Source organism: Pezoporus flaviventris, unplaced genomic scaffold (assembly GCF_033815535.1).
Source record: "Pezoporus flaviventris isolate CSIRO_AGI_PZ_B2104156 unplaced genomic scaffold, CSIRO_AGI_Pfla_v1 ptg000083l, whole genome shotgun sequence".
NCBI lineage: Eukaryota > Metazoa > Chordata > Aves > Psittaciformes > Psittacidae > Pezoporus > Pezoporus flaviventris.
In genome coordinates, this window is record NW_026892631.1 from 4,678,936 (window position 1) to 4,700,847 (window position 21,912).

The following is a 21,912-nucleotide window of genomic DNA, read 5'->3' on the forward strand; positions in this document are numbered from 1 at the left end:
GAGCGGCAGCAGCTGGGCCGAATCGGCGGCCGAATTCGTCCCCCCCGGGCAGCGCTGGGGCCAGGGTGTGCCGAAGCCAATGGGAGCGGAGCGGAGCCGAGCCCATGCCGCGCCGGGAGCAGGTAAACAGCGGCGGCCGCCGGGGAACCCCCCGGGAGGGGGGATTGGCTTTGGCCGTGCCCCGCCGGGCTGCGGCGGGCTCGGGTTGCCCTCCCGCCGGGAGGGGCCGGGCCCTGGCCGAGGGGATTTCGGAGCCGCATCGCTGCTGGAGCCGTGCGAGGCCGCTGCGCTACGCTCCGCTCCACGCCGGGCCCTGGCACAGTGGCTGTGGTGGGGAGGGAGCTCCGGCAGCCTCGCTGGCTCCTTGTGGAGAAAGTGACATCTCTGTGTGTACGTATGTATATTTCTGTATGTGCACCTGTTACATACGTGCGTATATAAATATTGTTACGTGTGTTTGTGTGCATGGGCATAAACACACATGTGTATGGCGATATATTTCTCCTGGGCGGTGGCGTTCCTGCCTGCGACCCAGGATTTGGCTCGGAAGTGCTGCCGGCACACCTTAGGCTTCTGATCACTCGAAAGGGCAGCAGGGGAAAGGCCTCCATGGTGCAGGGGCTGCTCGGGGCCTCCTGTAGCATCCCTGCCTGGCGGGGGGTATTTCTTGTCTCTTCTGTTTCAAAGTGCTGCTTGTTGCCCTCCCCTTCAGCCGCTGTGCGGGTGGCCGTGCGCTGGGACGGACGGGGCAGCTGAGCCGGTGTGGTGTGCCCGTAGCGAGCGCTGGGGGAGGACGGGACACCCTGGGCTCCGTGTCCCCATGGCAGACCACCCCTGGTACCCAGGTAGGGCGCAGGAACCGAGCCCCAGCGCTGGTGTCCTTGGGTGTCCCCGGTGGCAGCGGTAGCACAGATGCGAGCAGCTGCTCCTGCGTGTGAATTCTGACCCAGGCTTTGAGGCTTTGCTGGTGTCGGTAGCTCTGCAGGGCTGTGGTGCCTCGGGGCTGAGGTGGGAAGTTGACTGCTAGTGTGTTAGGGCTTAACGCTGGCAGAATAATCCTTCTGATCCTCCTTGGGAGGGTCTGATCTCCGCTCTGCCAGCAAAATAGCCCTCTGGGGCCATGTGCTGTGTGCCTTTCTTGGGGGAGTAAAGAAAGCAGTGCTAGCTCAGCTGTGTTGGTGTGCCCTAAAATGCAGAAAGAGGGCTACAGATCTCTACACCTTCCTATAATATCTCGAGTTTCTTTTGTGTCCTGGGGCTGCAAGTGAATGGCATTTGCAAGTTCTGTTTTGAGCACTGAAATGGTGTGTTCCAAGTCCCCCATTATTTTAGCAGCATGCACGTCCTGCCATTATTTATTGGCAAGAACCTGGAAATCTTTCCTCCTGATTTTGGCCCCACCACTTAGGATACCTTAGAAGTTTTTCCTTCCTCTTCATACTTCCCAACAGCAGTGCTTGCTACAGCTGAAACTTCAGAGAACATCAGGCTGTCACTGTCAGCCCACAGCTTCCTCTTGATCTAAATACAGCAAAGAAAAACTCATTCTCTTAATCTATTTGCCATCAATTATAGCATATATATACATATACCTAAAATAAGCAGGAATTTTAATTCTCAAGTACATTATTAAGTATTCTGCCAGCCTGTAGCAGCTGTTCTGTGGTGTATATTGTACTTGTATTACCTGTGATGGATGAAATGCGAAGCAAAGGATTTAGGTTTGCTTGAAGCACAGTGATGCTGCAGAATGAAATTAAAAGGCAGTCTGAGGCTAGATCCTACTGTTAGTGTGAACTGGCCCCGATTAATCAAAATCCATAAAGCTGATTTATTGCAGCTGAGGAAGGAGGTCCCTTGCAGGAAGGACATCTGGAAGAGGGAAATTGTAACTCCTGCTTTCCTGCAGGCTTCACAAGAGTGCTGTAAAGCAAGAGTTGCTGTATTCCCACCTCAGCTGCTCTGTTACAAGGAGCACTTACTACTGACCTAGTTTTTGTCCCCTTTCATTTTTGCCATCTGGTTTTTGAGAGTTTGGTCTTTTGGCTCTTAAACATCATCTGATGTTTTGGAAAGGGACCTAATGGTTTGACTCCATCCACAGAGGGCGGAAAAAAGGAAAACCTTGTCTGATACCCTGCAGCCAAGTGGGTCAGTTTTGATGATGGTTTGGTGCATGCTGTTCAACTACTTTATTTACTGTATCTGGTAGACCGTGCTCTGTAGCTTTCTGTGAATATAGATGCAGCTTACATTACCCTCCAACCTGAAAGCTCCTCCTGTTGCTACAGCCAGAAAGGAGCACACTTGTCTCAGCTCTCAGTGCTTTCCCTTCTTGACCTTTTCTTTCCCCTTTTCAGCTCAGCCTAGGAAGACACAGTCAGTGTGCACGGGTGTATTTGGCGTCATGTGCAAGAGCAGGAAAGAAGGTTCCTGTGCCTTCCATTATGGGGGTATCCTGCATCCTTGGAAGGCAGAAATTATCTCCAAAAGGCACCTTCCCTCAGGTTAACTGGTGAAATGATACCAGGAAACTGTGGCTTTGTAACACCCCTTTCTTGGTTGCCTGATGCTCTGTGGCTCCTTTTCTATCTGCAAAGAAAGCCCCCAGGACAAGGCTCTGCTCAGCTCAAAGGATGCTGTTGTGCTGGGCACGTGGACGTGAGAGTGACCAGGCTGTCCCTTCCTTCCCTGAAAGACACGCTACTTAAATCAAAGCTCTCTCTGGCAGCCAGCACAGCCTTGGTGCCACTTGAAGATGCAGCTCTGATGAACAAATAGAACATCAGGCAAACTCCCTACTGTGTCTGTGGGGGGAAGAGGGGGAGGGCCAGTGTGCCTACCTCTGTAAACAGTATGTCAAGGACTCCTGCTTAGCTAAAAGCCACACTGCCATAGGTGCTGCAGGCCTGAAGCTAAGGTGGGCTGCTGCTCCCTTTGGGAGTGAGCAGGGCAGAGGGCTTGCTGCTGTAAGGCTTGGCCCTACTGGAAGGGGGGTGGCCCAGCCAACGCTTGCTTTTCCTCAGTGTGGGCACTGGGGCTGTTCACAGCCTGGGATCTGGTCCTGCTGCAACCTGGCTCTTTAAAAGCAAAGGAAAACAGTGCCTATTGTCTTCTCAAAAGAGCTAGACAGAGCACCTGGTGCTGGCACCAGGGAGACCGAGGATGATGGGACAACCCTTTGGGGAGGACCACGTATTTAGGTCAGTTTAAGGTGGCTGTGAGTACAGCATCTGAGAATTTGTTGAGGGCTTGTTGCTATAGGAGCTCCTGAATCTATAGGAGCTATAGAATCCCAGATACGCTGGAGTCTGTGTCAGCCCTCAATGAAACCAAAGCTATGTAAACAAGGGGCACTAAAGCTGTGTTCAGGACTGAGTCTGCTTGCTGACCAGAAATGTTGTTGCATCTTTGCATTTGTCCATATACTTGATACTTGTTGAGGGAGAACATGCCCAGCTTAAAAATGGCTGTTTTAAAACATGAGATTCTTTTCCCATGTAATTGTGTAGGTTAATAATTAGCACTGTTTTTGCTATTGGTTTAAGTCCTCCAGTGGGCATAACTAGGGTGTTGAAAGTAGGCTAATTAATTGGCTGACCCTTCTAAATCCTCTGCAGAATTTACACAGCAAAAATTGTGTGTCAGTTTCTTAGATACTGGGAGAAAAAAGTTCTTTAATATTTTCACTGAGTTGTTAAAACCTAAATATTGGTCCCAAACTATCAGAGAGTAAATCTTTACTTATTTCTTCCCTGGTCTCTGACATGGGCAGGAGGTTTTGAGAGTTACTTAAATTCCATGGGTAACAGATCCTCTGGCATGCATAACTGCCTGTTCACAGACCCAGAAGTACGTCCCGACTGAATGACTTCATATACCTGCCTTTAAAGGCCTGAGTCCTGTAGCTGAACCAAAATCTAGGCTCTCAACTGTAAACTATGAGCCCTTGTGCTCAATTAAAGGGTGTGTTAAGCGCTTGGAGTGGAGATTTTAGGCTCTAAGAAAAAGCAGACAAATGCAGGTGTTATGCAGCTCACTCAGTAATACTACAGACAGGTTTGGCTTGAGGGCTACCCTTGCATTTGTTTGGTTCCTGTAGCTGCACCACTTTTATCACTAAAAGAGGAACAAAATGATGTGAAAAAGCTTGAAGAGAAGGCAGGGGAGGAGCAGATCTCTGAAAAACGTTTCACTTGGGCAGATGGAGCTGACATTCTAAGATTTCTCAAAGGTGCCAGATGTGTTGAGGAGGTTGTGAAAGAAAGGGGAACATTCCACTCCTCCCTCTTTCCTTCCTCCAAAGTGAATTTCAATCTCCTCAGCCAGAAGCAAGAATATCTGAGAGATCTCCAAAGCATCCACTCTGACCTTTCAAGCTGCCTGGCACACAGCAGACTGTACTGGTCAGACTTGAGTGCATGATTCAGATTTAAGTGACTGCATCCAAATCACGTGGCTTCTTCAGCTTCCTCTTCTGAGTTGGATGTATTTCCCGAGACACATGGGCTTGGGTGAAATACTGAGGAGGAGAAGTGTTCTTGTAGATATTACAGCTTTACAATGTTTTAGAATCATAGAATCAGCTAGGTTGGAAAAGACCTTTAAGCCCAACTGTTAACTCCAGGACTGTCAAGCCCACCACTAAACCATGTCACCTAGGGCAAACTGATATCCCCTCATGGCTGCCCCTCGTGATCTCCAGTCCACAGCCATACCTCATCTGCCCCATGCTATGTAGCTGCTGCCCCTACCCCTCGTGGCCACCCCTCATGGCGCATGGCTGCCCCCGCTATCACCTCATGATATCCCCTCACAACCACCCCATCACTCCCCTCATGATCTTTCCACATGGCTGCCCCTGCTCTCCCCTCATTATCTCCCTTCACCTAAGGAGACAGGTCTTTCCATTTCTACAAACCTCTCCTTGTCCATAGGCAAAAAGAAGAACTGCTTATAAAATTAATCTGGTAAGAACCAGTCAAACCAGCACATAACTCCTGGTTAGGGGCTTATGCAAATCTGAGGCTCTGGGTTACTAAGAAACTTCTGCTATCTGCGATGCTTGCAGGAGTGCTGTGTAAGAGCTGAGCTCCATTAGCCTTCTAGCAGGCAACCAGCATCTGAGGTGATGCTTTGTTTGGCCGAATCAAATCAAACACTAAGCACTGAGAAACCTCCTTTGTGGAAATCAAGGTGTACTAATGGGAGAGGGAAAACAGAGGCAGCAGCTGTGAAAGCTGGGGCAAAGAAAAGGAAGTATTAAATTGCTTCAGTGCTGCTTTGTGCTGTTCTCCCCAACTGTAAAAGTCACAGTGACTTTAATGGAATGGATTGTCATGCCTGGGGTGACAGCAGGCTAAATCAGGTGTTAGAAGGAGATGGAGTTACTTAGCGAGCTGTAGCCTCCCTGTGTCCCCTCCTCAGACTTCCAGTGGTTTGCAGTGCAGTGTTCACTCTTCCCTTCTGCTCTGCTCGTCTCCTCTCCTCAGCTTTGAGCCGTGCTTGGCTGCGCCCCTTCTGAGTGCTCCCTGGGAAAGCAACGATGATCACATTCATGAACAACTCGGACAGCGAGGAGGAGCCCTGCAATGAGAGAACATCCCTGATGTCTGCAGAGAGCCCTCCAGTGCCCTCCTACCAGGATGGCCTGCAAGCCTCAGGAGCCGGGGAGGCGCAGGCACATAGGGTAGGTGTGCGTCCTTCCTGGTGAGTGAAGAAATGGGATGTGGTGATAGATACAGTTCTACTACCCCTCAGACCTTCCCAGCAGGCTGGCTTCTAGGACTGCTTTGGCCACTGTTGTTTCTCACTCTCAGCCAGCAGCAGCAGTGCGGGTTCCCATTTCCTCCACTGTGACTTCTTCCCTCTTTTAATCTCCATATATACTCCTCCCTTTTCCTTCCTTTTGGTAATGATACAATTTTACAGATACGAGCTTTTAATCAGGACCTGATGCACATATGACTCTTGCAGGATATCCTTTTCAGCCTCCTTGTTTTGCCAGAAACCCTTTGTCTGCTCTGATCAAATGCAGAAATATTAGGACGGAGTCTAGTCCTGCTCCCAGTGAAGCAGCAGGGTAAAGCAAGCACAGCATTGCTGTGGGGGGACAAACTGGTCAAGCTTATGCACCCCAGTGACATTTCCTCTAAGTTCTGGGCATCTTGCCCTTCGTGTGCATGTGCCCATCTCTATGGCACTTGAAGAGGCCCCAAGATATTCATAGTTTTGGTTTAAGAACTCTATTGCAGCTTGTTTGCAATGGAGTTTCTAATTGTATTGTTCATTTGGTACCTCTGTGTTAAGAGCCAAGTTGGTATGCTGTGGTGGCCTACAGCAGTCTCATGAAATATGATGGAATAAAACTTTGAACACAAAGAAGTGTCTCACATACTTGTTAATCTTTCTTTTCAGAAGAGGCGAACAGGTAGCAGCCGTAGCCCTAACAATGCTGCTGATGGGGAAATGTCTGATTCGGGTGTTCCAGTGAGAGGAAGTGCCTTGGAAAATGAAGAGGAGGAACTAACTCTGAAATATGGAGCAAAGCATGTAATCATGCTCTTTGTGCCTGTCACCCTTTGTATGATTGTTGTCGTCGCCACCATAAAGTCAGTGCGCTTCTATACGGAGAAAAACGGGCAGCTGTAAGTGGGGTCTTCAAAACAGCCTCTGAGTACATGGGATCTCTAGCTTTATACGCAGGTGCCACGTACACTCTGTGTACGCAGAGTGCTTCCTTGGCAGGTTGGGAGAACCTTTACACAGCTAAAGGTGGCTGTGCAAGTGTACAAAGATATTACTAAAGTATGCTACGTTCCTTTGTGTAAGTCCTTCCATACCTGCATTATACTGATGAATTAGCACTGTCATTAGGGCACCCTAAGTGAAGCCTGTGAGCGGTGTAATAGTCATAGAATCATAGAATGGTTTGGGTTGGAAAGGACCTTAAGATCATCCAGTTCCAACCCGCTGCCATGGGCAGGGACACCTCCCACTGAACCATGTCACCCAGTGTCACCCAGGCACTGCCAGGGATGGAGCGTTTACCACTTCTTTGGGCAACCTGTTCCACTGTCTCACGACCCTCACAGTAAAGATCTTCTTCCTTGTATATAACCTGACCTTCCCCTGTTCATGTTTAAACCCATTACCCTTTATTCTATTGCTACAGTCCCTAATGAAGAGTCCCTCTCCAGCATCTTTGTAGGCTCCCTTCAGATACTGGAAGGCTGCTAGAAAGTTGCTTCGTATTGCAGCATAAAAGGCCCAGTCTGAACTCATCTGCTCACTCACTAGCTGGCAGCGATCAGGGAATAGCATGTTCATTTGGATGAGTGTCTCATTTCCTGATGACATTTCTGGTTCTCACAGACTCACGGTGTGGATACATAATTCATACAGTTATGATTGATACTGTTCATGCTGACTGTGCTCGAGAGCACTCCTGGGGCTCTAACTGTGCTTCACATGTTGGGTGGAGAAACAGGGACTGCGGTCCCTTGAACTGAACCAATGGAAACAAAATGGGGGGTGAAGGGTGGGATGCAGGGTGATGAGAAGGGATAAAGACTCCAAAACTCTCCCACCAAGTGTGGAAAGAAAGGGATGTAGCCTTGTAATCATCATGGAGAGGATCCAAAGCATGCAATAAAAATGTGTGGCCTGGAGAGAAGCTACTAAAATGAAGTCATTTAAACTCTAGATCTCTTTGTTTAGAGCTTTGCCAGCCACAGCTTCTTGCAGGAATGTGCTTTTGATAGAGACCACTAATCTTTAGTTGATAATTAACTGGAGCCCAGCCACTTCAGAGGCTACCTCTTGTGTTTGCTGTCCTTGGCAGTCCTGCCTCCCTTTCCCACACACAGAGAGGACTGGCTTTATCTTGTTGCAGTTGGTTGGAAGAGAATATATATACTTTATATGGCTTTTGCTTTATACTGCAGGATCTACACCCCTTTCAGCGAGGATACCCCGTCTGTGGGCCAGCGTCTCTTGAACTCGGTGTTGAACACCATCATCATGATCAGCGTCATTGTCGTAATGACTGTTTTTCTAGTTGTGCTCTATAAATATCGCTGCTACAAGGTAAAGTGTTCATGCCAGAGCCTTTTCCACCCATATGCCGTGAGCCTGAGTTCAAGTGGAGCCTGTGTGTCCGTGAGAAATACAGGCACTGCACTGGCTAGTCCACATCTTAGTCACGGCAAGAAGCATCTTGTACAGCAGCCTTTGTCAGAGGTGGCAGAGCTGTGCCCCTGAATATGCCTTGTTGGGTTTTTGTCATTAATGGTAGGCTCTTAAAAACCAGGCCTGCTACTTTGCGTTAGTCAGGTCTGAGTCTTCACCATCTGATCAAGAAGGTTTGCGGTTCATACATGTGGAGTAAGTAAGGCATACCGTGAATGCCTTCTCTTGGGAAGTTTCAGACAAGCTTTGTGGGAACTGCTATTCTTCCTGCCTGTGGAGGCTCTGGTGGATGGGACAAGGCTTTGGGGGGAAAGGCGCATTCAGGTTTTGTGGTGCCCAAGGAGTTGTTCTGTGTTGTGCCGGCCCAGCATTTGAGCACTGGCCATTGCTGTGTTTTAAAGTTGGCCCTGAGATGGACTTATTGTACAATCTCGGGCAAATCCCTCCTTCTCCTCTTCTCCACCAAGCAGAGAGAATGTGCTCACCTATCTGATCTAGGAGCCAGGATATGGGTACCCATGGAAATTGATAGGAAAGAGGCTAAAAAAAACCCCTAGAACCCAACCAACCAAAACAAATACCAAGGAATAGAATATAAAATGAGAGAGTTTGGGAGAACTGGGAGCAATTGGCTGTGGGGAAGGCAGTCTTTGGAAGCTGGAGGAGGAGTGCAGAAGGAGACTGCTGGACAATAAAAGTTCTGTCAGTAGTGCATGCAGTAGGCACTGCAAGCTGCGTGAGGGGTAACAGTCCCTTCACTCACTGTCTCTTTTTGTCCTTGATAGTTCATCCATGGCTGGCTGATCTTGTCCTCTTTGATGCTGCTCTTCCTCTTTACCTACATATATCTCGGGTAAGTGGGAATGGTGCAGGTAACCTGGTAGTTCAGAGTGCAGAAAATGCCCAACTCAGACAACACGAGCAGTGTCTCCCCTTCTCCAAATGGAGGTTTAAGAATTGTTAGAATCATTAATTAAATTAAAAAATGGCAAATGAAGTCTTTAATAGGCAGTGCCTACTGTAGAAAAATCACTGGGAAGTGGTACTGTGAGTGTGAAACAAACAGGCTCACCCTTGTGGTACGGAGGCACTGAATTGTGTGTTGAGGAACAAAGGGAAGGGAACTTGACGTGCTGAGTTCTTTGTTTTGCCTTTTTCTCAGACTGTATTGTTTCAAGCTCATTCCCATAGCTCCCAGCTTAGGCACAACCGAGCTTTTAACCTGCAGGTGACACTTTGTTGAAACTTTTCAGTTTTAACTGAAACTTTTCAGTTTTAACATCATGCATCTGGTGGGATGACTCTTACATGGCTTCTTTGCTGCAGATGGTCACGTAGCTGCAGGCCTATGTTTGGTTCACACTTGAAATCCTGCCTGCTCAAACCGTTGTAATCGCTGTTGACCTCAGGACTAAGGCATTGTGGTGACTGCACACATGGCATGTCCACCTCCTACAGGAGGAACAGAGAGCTAAGGGCAGCCACTGGCCACAGGGCAGGTTCCCCTTTCATCTTGAGAGCTGCTTCTATCCTGCTTCCTCTTCGTGTAATAGGAGGCTTGTTTAACTTCGGCTAGTAGGATGCTTTGTGTGTTAGCTGCTTTTATTGCTTAGCTAAATTTTCTTGTATTCCAGTGAAGTATTGAAGACTTACAATGTGGCCATGGATTACCCCACTCTGTTCTTAGTCATCTGGAATTTCGGAGCTGTTGGGATGATTTGCATACACTGGAAAGGCCCCTTACAGCTTCAGCAAGCATATCTTATTATGATCAGTGCTCTAATGGCACTGGTTTTCATTAAGTATCTACCGGAGTGGTCAGCATGGGTGATTCTAGGTGCAATCTCCATCTATGGTAAGTCTGGGTTGGGACTCTCAAGGTGTGGCTCATGGAGAAGTTACTCTGAGGCAATCTCAGGACTGTGGATGTCATTCAGACAACAACTTTATGGTGCTAACAGGTTTAGAAAGGGGCAGGTGGGCAGTTAAGTTGACTCCCTCGCTTGTCTCTTGCTAACTTGTTCCTATAGGTACTGCACTCCTACCATGTTTTTCAAAGTGGAATGACAAGTTGGGGAAGTACTGAACCACATCTAACTGCATGGTGGGGGTGGTTGGATTTTTGTCAGTAGCAGCCTGATAGTCTTGCAGGTTCCATTTGTGGTTATCAAGAGATCATGGATTTTGGTATGAGTAATAAATTTCAAGAGAACTTGCAGAACAAGGGGTAGTTGGGAGGTAACATTCAGATTGGTGAGGAGCTATGATGGAGGAGAGAGGGCAGGCAAAGAGGAACTTCATTCATGTGAAACACAGAGTCAGTGTGTGTGGCAGTGGGTTGCAGGATGTGAACAAAGTACTCCCAGTCTTCATCTAATTAAATTTAACACCTTGATATAATGCTGTTATCTACTTTCAAAGAAATAATGTGTTAGGAGGCTTTTTATAGGATTAGCACAATGAAAACTCTTAACTACTACACTGAGGCTTGGGGATGATATTTTAAGTGAACAGCATCTTCAGGGACTTGAACAACAGAAACTGCCATTCAGGAAATCATCCAGTTAATACTGATAGATGTAATTTTGAGGAGAGAATAGCTTTTTAAAGATAAAGAATGTAAAATATGCATGATAGTTTGAGATGAGATTGTCTGGCCTTTTTCTCTTTGCAGATCTGATGGCTGTTCTCTGTCCCAAGGGGCCACTGAGAATGCTGGTAGAAACTGCACAGGAGAGAAACGAGCCCATTTTTCCTGCATTAATATATTCCTGTAAGTCTGATCAGAATGTTAATGTTTTTAGCCAGATTAAACAGCCTATTTCTGTGTCAAACTGAAGAGCACTATTTTAGTTACTTCCTTGCCCTAAGATTGGTGTGCATTTATGTTCTGGAACAGACCATTTATAGAAGGCCTTGTTTATCAGTTACAATGGTGCCAACTCTGATTAGCCACAGGAAGCCTCCATTTGCCTCACAGAATCATAGAATAGTTAGGTTTAGAAAGGACCTTAAGATCATAGAAGAGTTAGGGTTGGAAAGGACCTTAAGATCCTCTAGTTCCAACCCCCCTGCCATGGGCAGGGACACCTCCCACTAAACCATGTCACCCAAGGCTCGATCCAGCCTGAAGCTGAAATGTTCAAAACCAGATTTATCCTTTCCTGAATGCAGTGCAGAATGTGCCCCTTTGTTCTGCATACAAAAACCTGTGTTAGATGGACAGTAGTCTTTGCAAAGTTCTCTGATGAGATGATGCCACCCAATATACTTCTACCTTGTGCGTACACTTTATACACTTTTAACATGTGATGAGGTTCTGTTCTTCTCATAGCCCCCTCTTGCTTTGTACACTGTATGGACAGCAGTGCTGTTCACTTTGTGGCTGCTTGCTTTGTAAAAGACTCTGTTCAAGTATTGCTCTACAAACAGAATCAGTTGTCTCTTGCCTGGCTTTCTTGGGCTGTTTAACTGTGATGGTGTCTTGTGTCCTTATCCAAAGGTATATATGTACTTAAGATAGGTGAAAGGCAGACGAATCAGCACTCATGGGGTGTGGACTCAAGTGATTTGTGGACATCAGTGACTTTTGCATTACATCATTGTAAGGAGAATGGCTGTTGCCAGATGTTCAGTGGGAAGTTGAGTATGGCTGCAACCTTATTGCTCTTTTTTTCTTCCCCCCAGCATTTAATGTTACATAAATGCTTTTTTATGTTCCAAGCAGAGCTTCTGTTGGCTTCAGCTCACCTTCGTTTTACTGGAGATTATGTTATACTGACCCGAGACAATCTAGATGAATCATAGAATGGTTTGTGTTGGAGGGGACCTTAAAGCTCATCCAGTTTCAACCCCCTGCCACGGGCAGGGACACCTTCCACTAGACCAGGTTGCTCCAAGCCCCCTCCAACCTGGCCTTGAACACTGCTGGGGATGGGGCAGCCACAGCTTCTCTGGGCACTCTGTCCCAGAGCCTCAGGACCCTCACAGGGAAGAATTTCTTCCTAATGTTTAATCTAAATCTCCCCTCTGTCAGTTTAAAGCCATTCCCCCTTGTTTGTCACAACATGCCCTTGTAAAAAGTTCCTCTCCACATGTTTTAGCTAACAAGGGTTTCTTTAAAGGAGAATGCAATTCAACAAATAGTAAGTACCGAACAAAAAGATCTTGTGCAGAACATCAGTGTCTCCACTGCGAGACCACATTCTGTGGCTCCCTCTAGATGTAAAAACATCTCTTGGCTGAGCTTGCAGTGGAAAAGCAGGCACTGTGTTTGCTTTGGCTTATTTTGTTTAGCTTAGCTTCTATAAAAACAGGAAGACTGATGCACACTTAAATAAACAACTGATTTGAGTTCCCTTCCACTGATTCCAAAATGGTTTGTCTTCCTTTTTAGTTTAGGGGTCCATGTCGAGAATAAACTCCCAAACATCCTTCAGTTGTTCTTGGAACCAAAACAGAAATAGCTGCTATTCTGACAGGAAAGAACCAAACCAAATAGGGAGAGAGAAATCTAGTGCTCCTAAAACTAGACAGCTCCTACATATCCCTCCTTTGTGTGCTTTACCTTTAGTAGAACATGAGGATCAGGCTGTGTAAGTTAACCTCTGGTTACCTTTTGTACTACCATTGTTTCCTGGGCATTTGTTTTTTGAAGAAAACAGAAGAGATGAGGATCCTAGTTCTGGATTTTTGTGTTCTTTAGCCTACAGAGAGGACTGTATTGACTCTTACCTATCTGTACTCTGGGACTTTCTTAAAAACTGAATGCACTGCCTTAATTTTCTCCCACCTTGCCTTCAAAGTGTGAGAGAAACCACCTAAAAATGAGTGTTTTAAAAGCGTTTACAGGAGCAAAAGTTTGGTTTTAGGGATAGCTAAATACCTATTTCCTCTGAGCTACAGTGATTGATTTATGCAGCTGTTTACTTTCTCTCTTGCTTCTAGCTGCCATGATGTGGACAGTTGGAATGGCAAAGCCAGACACAGCAGCAAGAGGATCAAGTCAGCAGATGTGGGATGCAGGTTTGCTTGCATGTTACTCTTCTATACAGAGCACTGTTCCATGGAAATAATGTGTATGTTTTAGACTGCAAGTAAATGTAAGCCCCTAAATCCTGATGGATGCATTTTTTTCAGTGGTTGCAGAACTTGATGTTCTGAAACCTGCTGTTAGGGCTGGCAGGAAAGATGACCAGATGATGTAGAAAGTTCCAGTATTCAAGCTGCTTTTATTTAAACCAAACACAAACAGGAAACCAAACAAATGTTGTTCAACACATCTTCAGATGTGCTGAAGACAGAGCTGAAAGTGGACTAGAGGGGGTTCATATTTTTACTAGCTGGGGATAGTAAATTACAACAAAGGCTCATAAATACAATGCCAATGAGCTCCTGAACTTAAGTGCATTGCAGTGTGTTGTGTTCAGGCCACTGGCATGGAGCAGACGCGCTCTTACCCAGCAGTAAGTGCAGCATGGCTTACCCTGCCAAAGAAAATGAACATCCTTACATTTACCCCTGAGTAAAAGCTTATTTTTGGGCAGTTACCCAACAGTAGCTGAGGTGTACCAAGTTTACATTCTAACTGCACCTGTGGCAATTTATGTGCCTTTGCTTTTATCTTCTTGACATGCAAATTAAACACAGTTTTAATGTGATTTTATAAAATGCCATTTATGATGCTGGGAGGATCTCCCATCTGGGCTTGTTGAACCTCAGAAAAGCCAGTACCTTTTTATGTTAAAGCAGTAAATGTATGCTATGGTTTGGTAACTGAACATGCTGCTTATCTCAGGATAAAGCAGCTGACACACTAACAAACAGCAGGGACACAATCCTGCTTTGAAAGAGCATGCTGAGCTGTACAGAATGCCTCTGTGCAAGCTCTCTGTGTCCCAGATCACAGTCTACTTGCATCTGCACCAGCAGCATCCTGTCAGATTGACATGGTCTGGGAAGTTTGTATGAGTGCTTCTGGAAAATGGGGACTGAGGAATGTATCTCGGACAGGCTGCTTCCAAAAACACGACCAAGGGCTCCGTTAGATGTGTTTAACGGGGGGGGGGGAGGGGAAATAAATCAGTGAACAACGAAATGTGTCCACTTTCTACATGTGAACACCTAGCTCCAGTGGCAGTGTGATTTCTCATAAATGGCAGTCCTCTTAGTCATCCATTTTTGTCATATGATCAGTTAGGGAACATCTGAGCACCTCCACCCCAAAGATACAACAATGTGGGAATGCATATTGACTTTACTGGACTTTACTTGTCATTCTAGCCTGTGCAGAGCTTAGTTCTGCATATGTACTTTCCTGTTAAAGCCATTGAGCTCCTGGGTAGCTGCCAAAGAAGCTGTGAACACGTACGCTTCCAACTGGTTCCAATAATAACACGTGTTTTCCTCAAGGCCACTGAGTGTCTCTGCTTGAACTGGTCCTGATGATCACACCTCCAAGAATCAAAGAGCTTACCTATTCCAGGGAAGTTTCACAGCAGTGTGGATTTCATGTGTTAAGTTATAAATGTAGCTACCTTTTCTTTTCTTTGTCTGCTTGTCTTGGCCTATTTTTATGGAACCAAGCTGAGGATGGGAGAGACAACCATGGGAGCTCTTCACATGCAGACGCTCAGATGTCGGAGACAAGGAGTCCTGTTCCAACCCGCCCCATCACTTCTCTAGAGGAGCTGGAGGAGGAGGAAAGTAAGAGAAGCTTTGTACCTTGATTTCAGTCAGAACCTGACACTGTTACCCACTTTGGTCTAATTGCAATTGATTTGAAGAGTTGTGTCTTGCTGAGCAACACGGATCTTGAGTCTCACTGCATATTGCTGCTGCAGAATCTGTTCTGGGATTGTAGTTCCAGTGACATCTCTTGGCTACACAACTGAAACAGTTCCTTCTTCCCCTTGCCTCCCATCCCTTTCTGTTCTCATGCTTCTTTAGCGGGTACATCTGTAAAGCAGCCCAGGGAAGCACCTCAGAGAATGAGGCTGAGCAAAAACAGCTGTGGGAGAGGAGGCTGGAAGATTCAGCCTCCTCAGTAGTGTGTGGGGTGCTAAGGGTCCAGGTTGGAGCCGGGATGAGGAGCCCTCACCTGCTCCCCAGAGGCAAGAATTTGTGCAGGAGGAAGCAGAGCAGGAGGAGCAGAATTAACACTTGTTTTCTTTTCCCACTTCTGTCAGGGGGTGTGAAGCTGGGCCTTGGAGACTTCATATTTTACAGTGTGCTTGTTGGGAAAGCAGCGGCCACAGCAAGTGGAGACTGGAATACCACGCTGGCCTGCTTTGTAGCCATTCTCATAGTAAGTGAGCAAGCTTTTAGTAACTCTCTTACACCCTATTTAGTACAGCAGTGTTGCCAGAAGTACCAGCAGCTGAGCACTGCTTAGTCACTGCAGGTAACATGATGGATATCTACGAGAAACCACCTAATCTAGAGAGTCAGGCTTTAAGCAGCCACTGAAGCTGAATGATACTGACTTGTCAGAACAGAGCCAAGTGTGGAGATGGTGAAACAGCCACAGTTACCAGCTTATAGTTACAGCTGAACTGTCAGTGTGCTTGCTTCAGTGTTAAAAGACTGGGGACTTCTGTCAGCCAGAAGAGTCAGTATCATGAAGTGCACATTTATCAGCAAGTGAAGCCGAAAAGATTAATTCCCTTACGCTAAGGAGAACTGCTACATAAGAGGATGAAGAACTGTCTTGTTCTGGTGTTTGAGCTTGGAAGGAAGCAGACTTAAAAATCCATGGAAATTATCAGTAAAAGCAGATGATGATCATACTGTAACTGCTAAAGTACCCGGTCCTGCCAGGTCTAATGACCACACACTGTTAAGCTTTCACCTAGGCAGAAAATAATTACTAGGAACTTGCCGTTTACATCAGCATCCTTATGGAAACTAACCAGCAGGATTTTTAAAAGGTAAAAGAAAATGAATTATTGTGTCCTTCATTTGTCATCGTGGAGGAATTAGAAGGGCTCAGATGAGAGAAAGAATCCATACCTAAATGCTTTTAGCCATACTGTCCTCCCAAAATGCACCAAAGCTTTCACACATGCTCCAAAACCCAAACCTTGGCCTGCTATCCAGATAAAACCAGAATTCACCTGTCGTAGAATGCAATGCAGTCAAAAGAGCAGCAGTGGATATTTTTCTATCTGCTCTGTGTGTGTGTGTGTATATATATATATTATTTATTTTACCCCAAGAGAACTTGCAAACTGGGAAGGCATTAGAAGTACATGCTGCTGTATATTCAGAGTCCTCCAGTGGAGGTTCTTACCTATGCAGCTCACTAGGATTTAAGCGCTCTCGTGTGCTGGATCAGTACTTCATACGTAACGGCACAGAAGAAAATGTAATCTGTAAATAAATGAGCCTCTCGGGGTCAGCTGTATGTCAGCAGAAGCTGTTTATAGCATTTTCTCAGCAGAAAGCTGTGCTCAAGATTGCAGAAGGAAGTGCCTGGGCAACTTGAAAGGTGAAGCTGTGGGCTGCTGCTAGCTCAGGCAGGATTCAGATGCTGTACAGTATAGCTTATTATTTGTATATTAGATTGTTGATGACATACATTTCTGGGCTTCTTACTATATGTCTTTGTTTTTTATTCTCTCTTTCAGGGTTTATGCTTAACTCTTTTATTGCTGGCTGTTTTTAAGAAAGCACTGCCTGCTCTTCCCATCTCCATCACCTTTGGCTTGGTCTTTTACTTCTCGACAGACAACCTTGTGCGACCATTCATGGACACCCTGGCCTCCCACCAGCTGTATATTTAGAAGAGGTGGGAGTTAGAGGATTCTTTTGAAAGCTTTACTGTGAAGTATGGTTACACTGTTTGGAGTAAGTGCTGAAGTTTTACACTTAGTGCCATATATTTGTAAGGAAAACACTAACTCTGTGACATGATGTGTATTAAAAATCTAATATATACAGGACTCTGGGACTCCAGGGAAAATCCTGGCTCATTGCTGATGTCAGAGTGTTACTTTTATGTGATTTGATGTGTACACTGGCTGTTGCGAGCACAGAAACCTGTATGTAGCATGGGACACTGAAGGAGGGTCTGATTTGTGCTTCCAGAAGCTAAAGTGTTTTATCCCTGGAATTTCAATCTAGCTTAACTGTACTCTAGGAGTTTTAACACTTTTGAAGTGTTGTGCAAACATGCTGTGCAAGTAAATTGTAATTAGAGAAACATAGCAGCCAACATGCACAGAAGAGAGCAGTCATTACACCTGGTTGTGAGCAGTACGGAAGTGAGGCTGAGCTGCATAACCTGTCTTCTGTGCACACAACTTCTGCAATTGTCCCAAATGCCTATTTATTCTGACCTTAGTTAGATACAGTGAGCCATGATGGATTTAGGCAGGAATGTTGGTGGTTGGGATGTTTAAACATAAGGCTTCTGATGTTCTGAGCCCATCCACCACCGCACCTAACAGCTGATGAAGGCAGGGCTGCCTGTTCCAGCACATCAGATCCTCAGTGTGGGAATTCAGATACTTTTTTTCCCGTCTCCTCCCAGCATTTTACCTTTTTGGAAATCTTTTTCTGGCTCCATATTACAATCCTCAGATTACCATCAGGTGGAAATCACTACACAACTCCATTAAATCAGACCTGTAACTTCTTGTGTGTATTTCTAGTTTCATTTCTGTGTGTTGCTGTAACTACTCCAAAGGAGGCTTTACCTTCCCTTTATGAAGAGGTCCTCTTACAGGGACTGACACTTGGGCTTACCTAGTTTTTGGTACTGTTTAAAGATTTTTTTTATTACAAAATTTAAACCAGTTATTTACCCTGTCATAACTTGTATCAAAAGACAGAGGTGCAAATTTCAATCTGCTTCTTACATAAGGCATCATTAATGCTAGGCATATTTACACACCCTTGAGTTCCTTAAAAGAAATCAATACCAGAATCACAGTGCTTGCTGCCAGTATAAAATACGGGTCTGACCAAACCTGTCTATTTTCTCCACCTTTTAAAATCATTTGATTTCTATTCAGAGAGTCAGTTTTTAAGAATAGCCAAGTTCTGTGGGTTTTTTACCTTTTCTTTTTAGTCTAGTGTCGATGATGCAAAAGAAGTGCTGTTTTCTTTGACAGCTCATCAGTGTCAGTGTTTCAGAATGCAACATGATGCAAGGTTTTGTGAATAATGCAGTGACAGAGAGATTGCAGAGTTTCATCTCTCATAATGCTTTTTAGATAAGGCTTTGAACTACACATTTTTAAGGTAGTGTTTTTTCCAGTAGACTTGTTCAAGCTCATCTACTTTGGTATTTAACAAGGACATCATGTGAGTGATGCAAACACATGTAAGGGTTTTCACAAGCTGTGTGTCTCTCAGTTTGCTCTTTGTTTAGTTTTCTGTCCTCATTTCTCACATTAGCAATGTTTGGACTTAACACCTGCAGAGTTAATTATTACTGAAAGGTATTTCCTTTGGAAACGTAAATCAGTGGAGCTCCGTCTGCTGATTTTTAAGGTTTATGTGAGAGTTGGGTTTTCTTCCTTTTATTTTTGGGGCATTTTTTAAAGCAGTTATGGGGCCAAATGAGAATACTGCAAAGATGATTCTACTTTTTGCATTGCATGGTGTAGAGAGGGTGTGAATTATTTATAAGTACTGGAGGAAAAATCCTGCTTGGCTTAACAGGGTTGTAGCATATTGTTAGAAACAACTTATTTCTGTGAAAGCAGAGTTGATATTCGAAGCAAGCTGGAGGAATACCTTCAAATATTGAAGGATCACTACTGGAGCTGGTGGGTTGCTGCAGATTTGTGCTTGTCAAAGATTGGCCTTCCGCTGAGCAATTCTGCATAGTTTTGTTATTGTCATTTAAAAGGAAACTGGGCAACAGATTCTGTCAGTGCAACAAAATGTATTGTCCTGGTGAGTGGTAGGAATATATCATGTACATACTGGAGTGGTTTCAATTGTGTAAAAGTTCATATGTGCTTATTACAAATATATACATACTCTCTCTGTGTGTTTATGTGTGCATATGCACACATACACACAAGTTTTAAAATGATATTGACTGATATCTCATTGGCCATTTTCACCTGGGCATAAAGCAAAGTTTTATTTGTGATGTTAATAATGTATGGCCTAAGATGTGGAACTGGAGAAGGCAGGATTTACTTTATTCCCTAGCTGGCTGCTACATGAGATGCTGAGTCAGTGATCTGGCAACTTGAATGAACAAAGCATTTGTCTGTCTCCTGTGCTCATTCACTGACTTCAGCTTGGCGCATGCTCTGCTCAACTGCAGTCTCTTTCGTCTGAAGAGATCCCAACATTCCCACTGATGTACATCCCCCTAAAAGCACTGCTGTCAAGTAGACAGGGGTGACACCCCTCTTGATACAGGTGTGACTTCACAGCCTCAAGTCCTGAAGGAGGTGCCGCATGTTGGCGTTTTCCTACATGATCCCTGTCACACCCACTCCAGTATGAGAGACTGGAGATGCGTTCTGCCCGCAGAGGGTGCACAAGAAGCAGCACAGTCATGAAGTACAAGAAATGGGCCATTCCTGGTGGATACTCAAGGTCTTATTCATAGAACCTAACTTCAGGCTTTTAAGGCAAGTCCCTCAGAGAGAAGTCAGGCTGTGCTAGAAATGTCATCTCATCCTGGCTCACAGAGAGGAAGGAACACGTTTGCAACATGAGGTGTCTCAGCAAGAGCCCTATCAACACTGCAGAAGTCATGCCAACTTCTGTTAGTAGATACAGGAAGGTCATAGCACACGTCTGTCACAGTCAGGGAAATGCAGCAGCGCTCTCCTCTCCCACACCTTCTTTGCTCCAGTTGCTAGTGAAGTCTCCCCCATGGGCTATCCAGATGAAGTTAGATGAACCATCTCTCTGAGTAATAACTCGAGACTATCTTTACAAAACAATTAGGAGGTCTCTCAGTAAATTTCTCTGCTTTGTTCTTGCCTTCTTATGTACTCCCAGTTAATCACACAGGATGTTTTCCTTTTCTTTCCTTGTTACCAAATTGTGTTTTGGTTTAAACTGAATATATAGTTACTTTTCTGTATTGTTTCCCTCAGTCCCTGGTCTGCCTGTTCCTGCATTAGAGATGCTCCTTGGCAGCCACAGGAGGGCAGTACGTCTGTATGAAGAAGTACCAGCCATTTTCAAGTACTCTGCTGTGTGCCCCTTTTAAGTGAGGCTGAATGCCCTGTAGTCTTCTTCATGGCAGGGAGAAAGCAGGCACCTCACACCCCAGCACAACTGCAGTTTTGGCACAGCACAGGCCGGGCTTTGAGTGAGAGTGAGCTCACACTGTGCCAGAATCTATTTAAAGATTTCAAATGTGATGCCATGTTCAGCGCTGCAGCTCTGGGTGAGGTCCTGCTGTTGCATTAGACACACTATTTTGTTTGGGTTGTGTTCCCCCCTTATTTTTGGAAGCATTCAGCCTTAGTTTCAGGCCTCAAACCCCCAAGCGTAAGTCAGGGGCTCTTCCAGACATCACTAAATTAGAGTTTCCCCTGAGCAGCTTCAAGAAGGAAAGGAACAGTAATACTTACTGCATTGTCATTCCTCCTCTCACTTGCAGTCTCCTGTTCTGTCCCAGCAGGTCTTGCTAATCCTGGGGGTGGAAACAGCATGCTGCTGTCATTCCAGCTCTTGGCACCTAAGGTCAGGCTGCATCCTGTTGTCTGTGCCCTCAGGAGAGCCAGGTGCTATCTACTTTTCTTGAACTCATTTGTTTTACAGGAAAGCAGCCTGGACAAATGCTGTATCTTTGCCAGAGCTTCTCCTACCACACTGTTTGTACACCACCTAACGTACTGTTGCATCCCTCATTGAACTTATTCTTGCTTTCCCTGCCCCCAGTATGGTAAAGTGATACGAGCTATTGCCATTCCACAAGTGGGAAGCAGGGAAAGTGAGAGAGTAAATGCTGGTTTTAAGCTTGGTTAAAGAAAGATCTGCCCACATCAGACCAGGGCACCAAAAACAATCACACAAGACACTATTAACTTCTCTTACCTCTTCCCTTTGCTTCAGGTTTGCTATCACCATCTTTTCCCACTCTAAATTGAAGACATTGGCCCTGAGCACTGGAGGAGTTAAGTGAATATGAACTGTTAACTTCTCCTTTGTGTGATGGGTGCCCACAATTTGGGAGGTGTCAGTGCTCAGCGCTATTTATGGCTCAGTGTTACAAAGATATAAATAAATAGAAACACTGAAGTGGAACTAGCTAAACTCCTTAATATAGAAACCTGAGACAGGTACAGGGCCAAGCAGTTGGAATGGAAGTTTTCCAAAACTGGGAACTGTTGGAGTCCTATCAAATGCAGCCTGAACTAAGTGACAGCTCCCAAGGGCAACTCAGGATTAGGTCTGTGCAGAAATAAATGGTGTGAAGCCTGGCACTCCCAAACTGCCTTGCAAGGCTTGAAGAATGAGAAGGGGGTGGAGTAGGAAAAGCATTAAGCCTATTTTCTCCTATATAATTGTTTCTGTGATTTCAGGGAGACTTCCTCACCCTGGTATAAAACGTGAGTAACTCCACAGCTAACTTGCATTTAAGCAGACTAGGAGCAATGCAAAAAGTTTGAGAGCAACTCATCCAGCCTTTTAACTTATGCCATGCCACCTTCAATCTTTGCAAAGTTAAACAGAAGGAATTACAATTCTCCCTGAATTGAGCTGCATCTATTGATAAAGCTGCATCTGTTTATA

At 45.4% G+C, this 21,912-nt stretch overlaps 1 protein-coding gene and 1 long non-coding RNA gene across 4 annotated transcripts in view; one reads left to right on the forward strand and one right to left on the reverse strand.

The window, feature by feature from the left end:
- Nucleotides 1-19,237, forward strand: PSEN2 (presenilin 2). 2 transcript variants are annotated; one of them, XM_061475184.1, is made up of 11 exons: nt 1-122; nt 5,493-5,689; nt 6,418-6,647; nt 7,947-8,088; nt 8,976-9,043; nt 9,825-10,045; nt 10,865-10,963; nt 13,138-13,215; nt 14,776-14,895; nt 15,378-15,496; nt 16,818-19,237. In XM_061475184.1, the coding sequence occupies exons 2-11, from the start codon at nt 5,546-5,548 to the stop codon at nt 16,971-16,973; spliced, it is 1,377 nt and encodes a 458-aa protein (XP_061331168.1). In that variant the 5' UTR covers nt 1-122; nt 5,493-5,545; the 3' UTR covers nt 16,974-19,237. The 2 variants fall into 2 exon arrangements, with proteins under 2 accessions (XP_061331168.1, XP_061331169.1); XM_061475185.1 differs by lacking the exon at nt 1-122 and adding an exon at nt 242-394.
- The window catches only part of LOC133280459 (uncharacterized), a 16,965-nt gene continuing 10,001 nt past the window's right edge, over nt 14,949-21,912 (reverse strand). Inside the window, exons 3-4 of one of the 2 annotated variants that reach the window (XR_009747176.1) lie at nt 20,748-20,803; nt 14,949-15,040 (exon numbers count right to left, since the gene is read on the reverse strand). This is a non-coding gene — a long non-coding RNA (uncharacterized LOC133280459). Of the gene's footprint in view, nt 15,041-20,272; nt 20,804-21,912 lie in introns of those variants that run through there. The other variant, XR_009747175.1, reaches the window with a different exon arrangement.

Coding starts and splice junctions, on each gene's coding strand:
- PSEN2 (XM_061475184.1), top strand. CDS start 5,546: ATGATCACATTCATGAACAACTCGGACAGCGAGGAGGAGCCCTGCAAT. Junction 9,044..9,824: donor TTTACCTACATATATCTCGG/GTAAGTGGGAAT, acceptor CTTGTATTCCAG/TGAAGTATTGAAGACTTACA. Junction 10,046..10,864: donor AGGTGCAATCTCCATCTATG/GTAAGTCTGGGT, acceptor TTCTCTTTGCAG/ATCTGATGGCTGTTCTCTGT.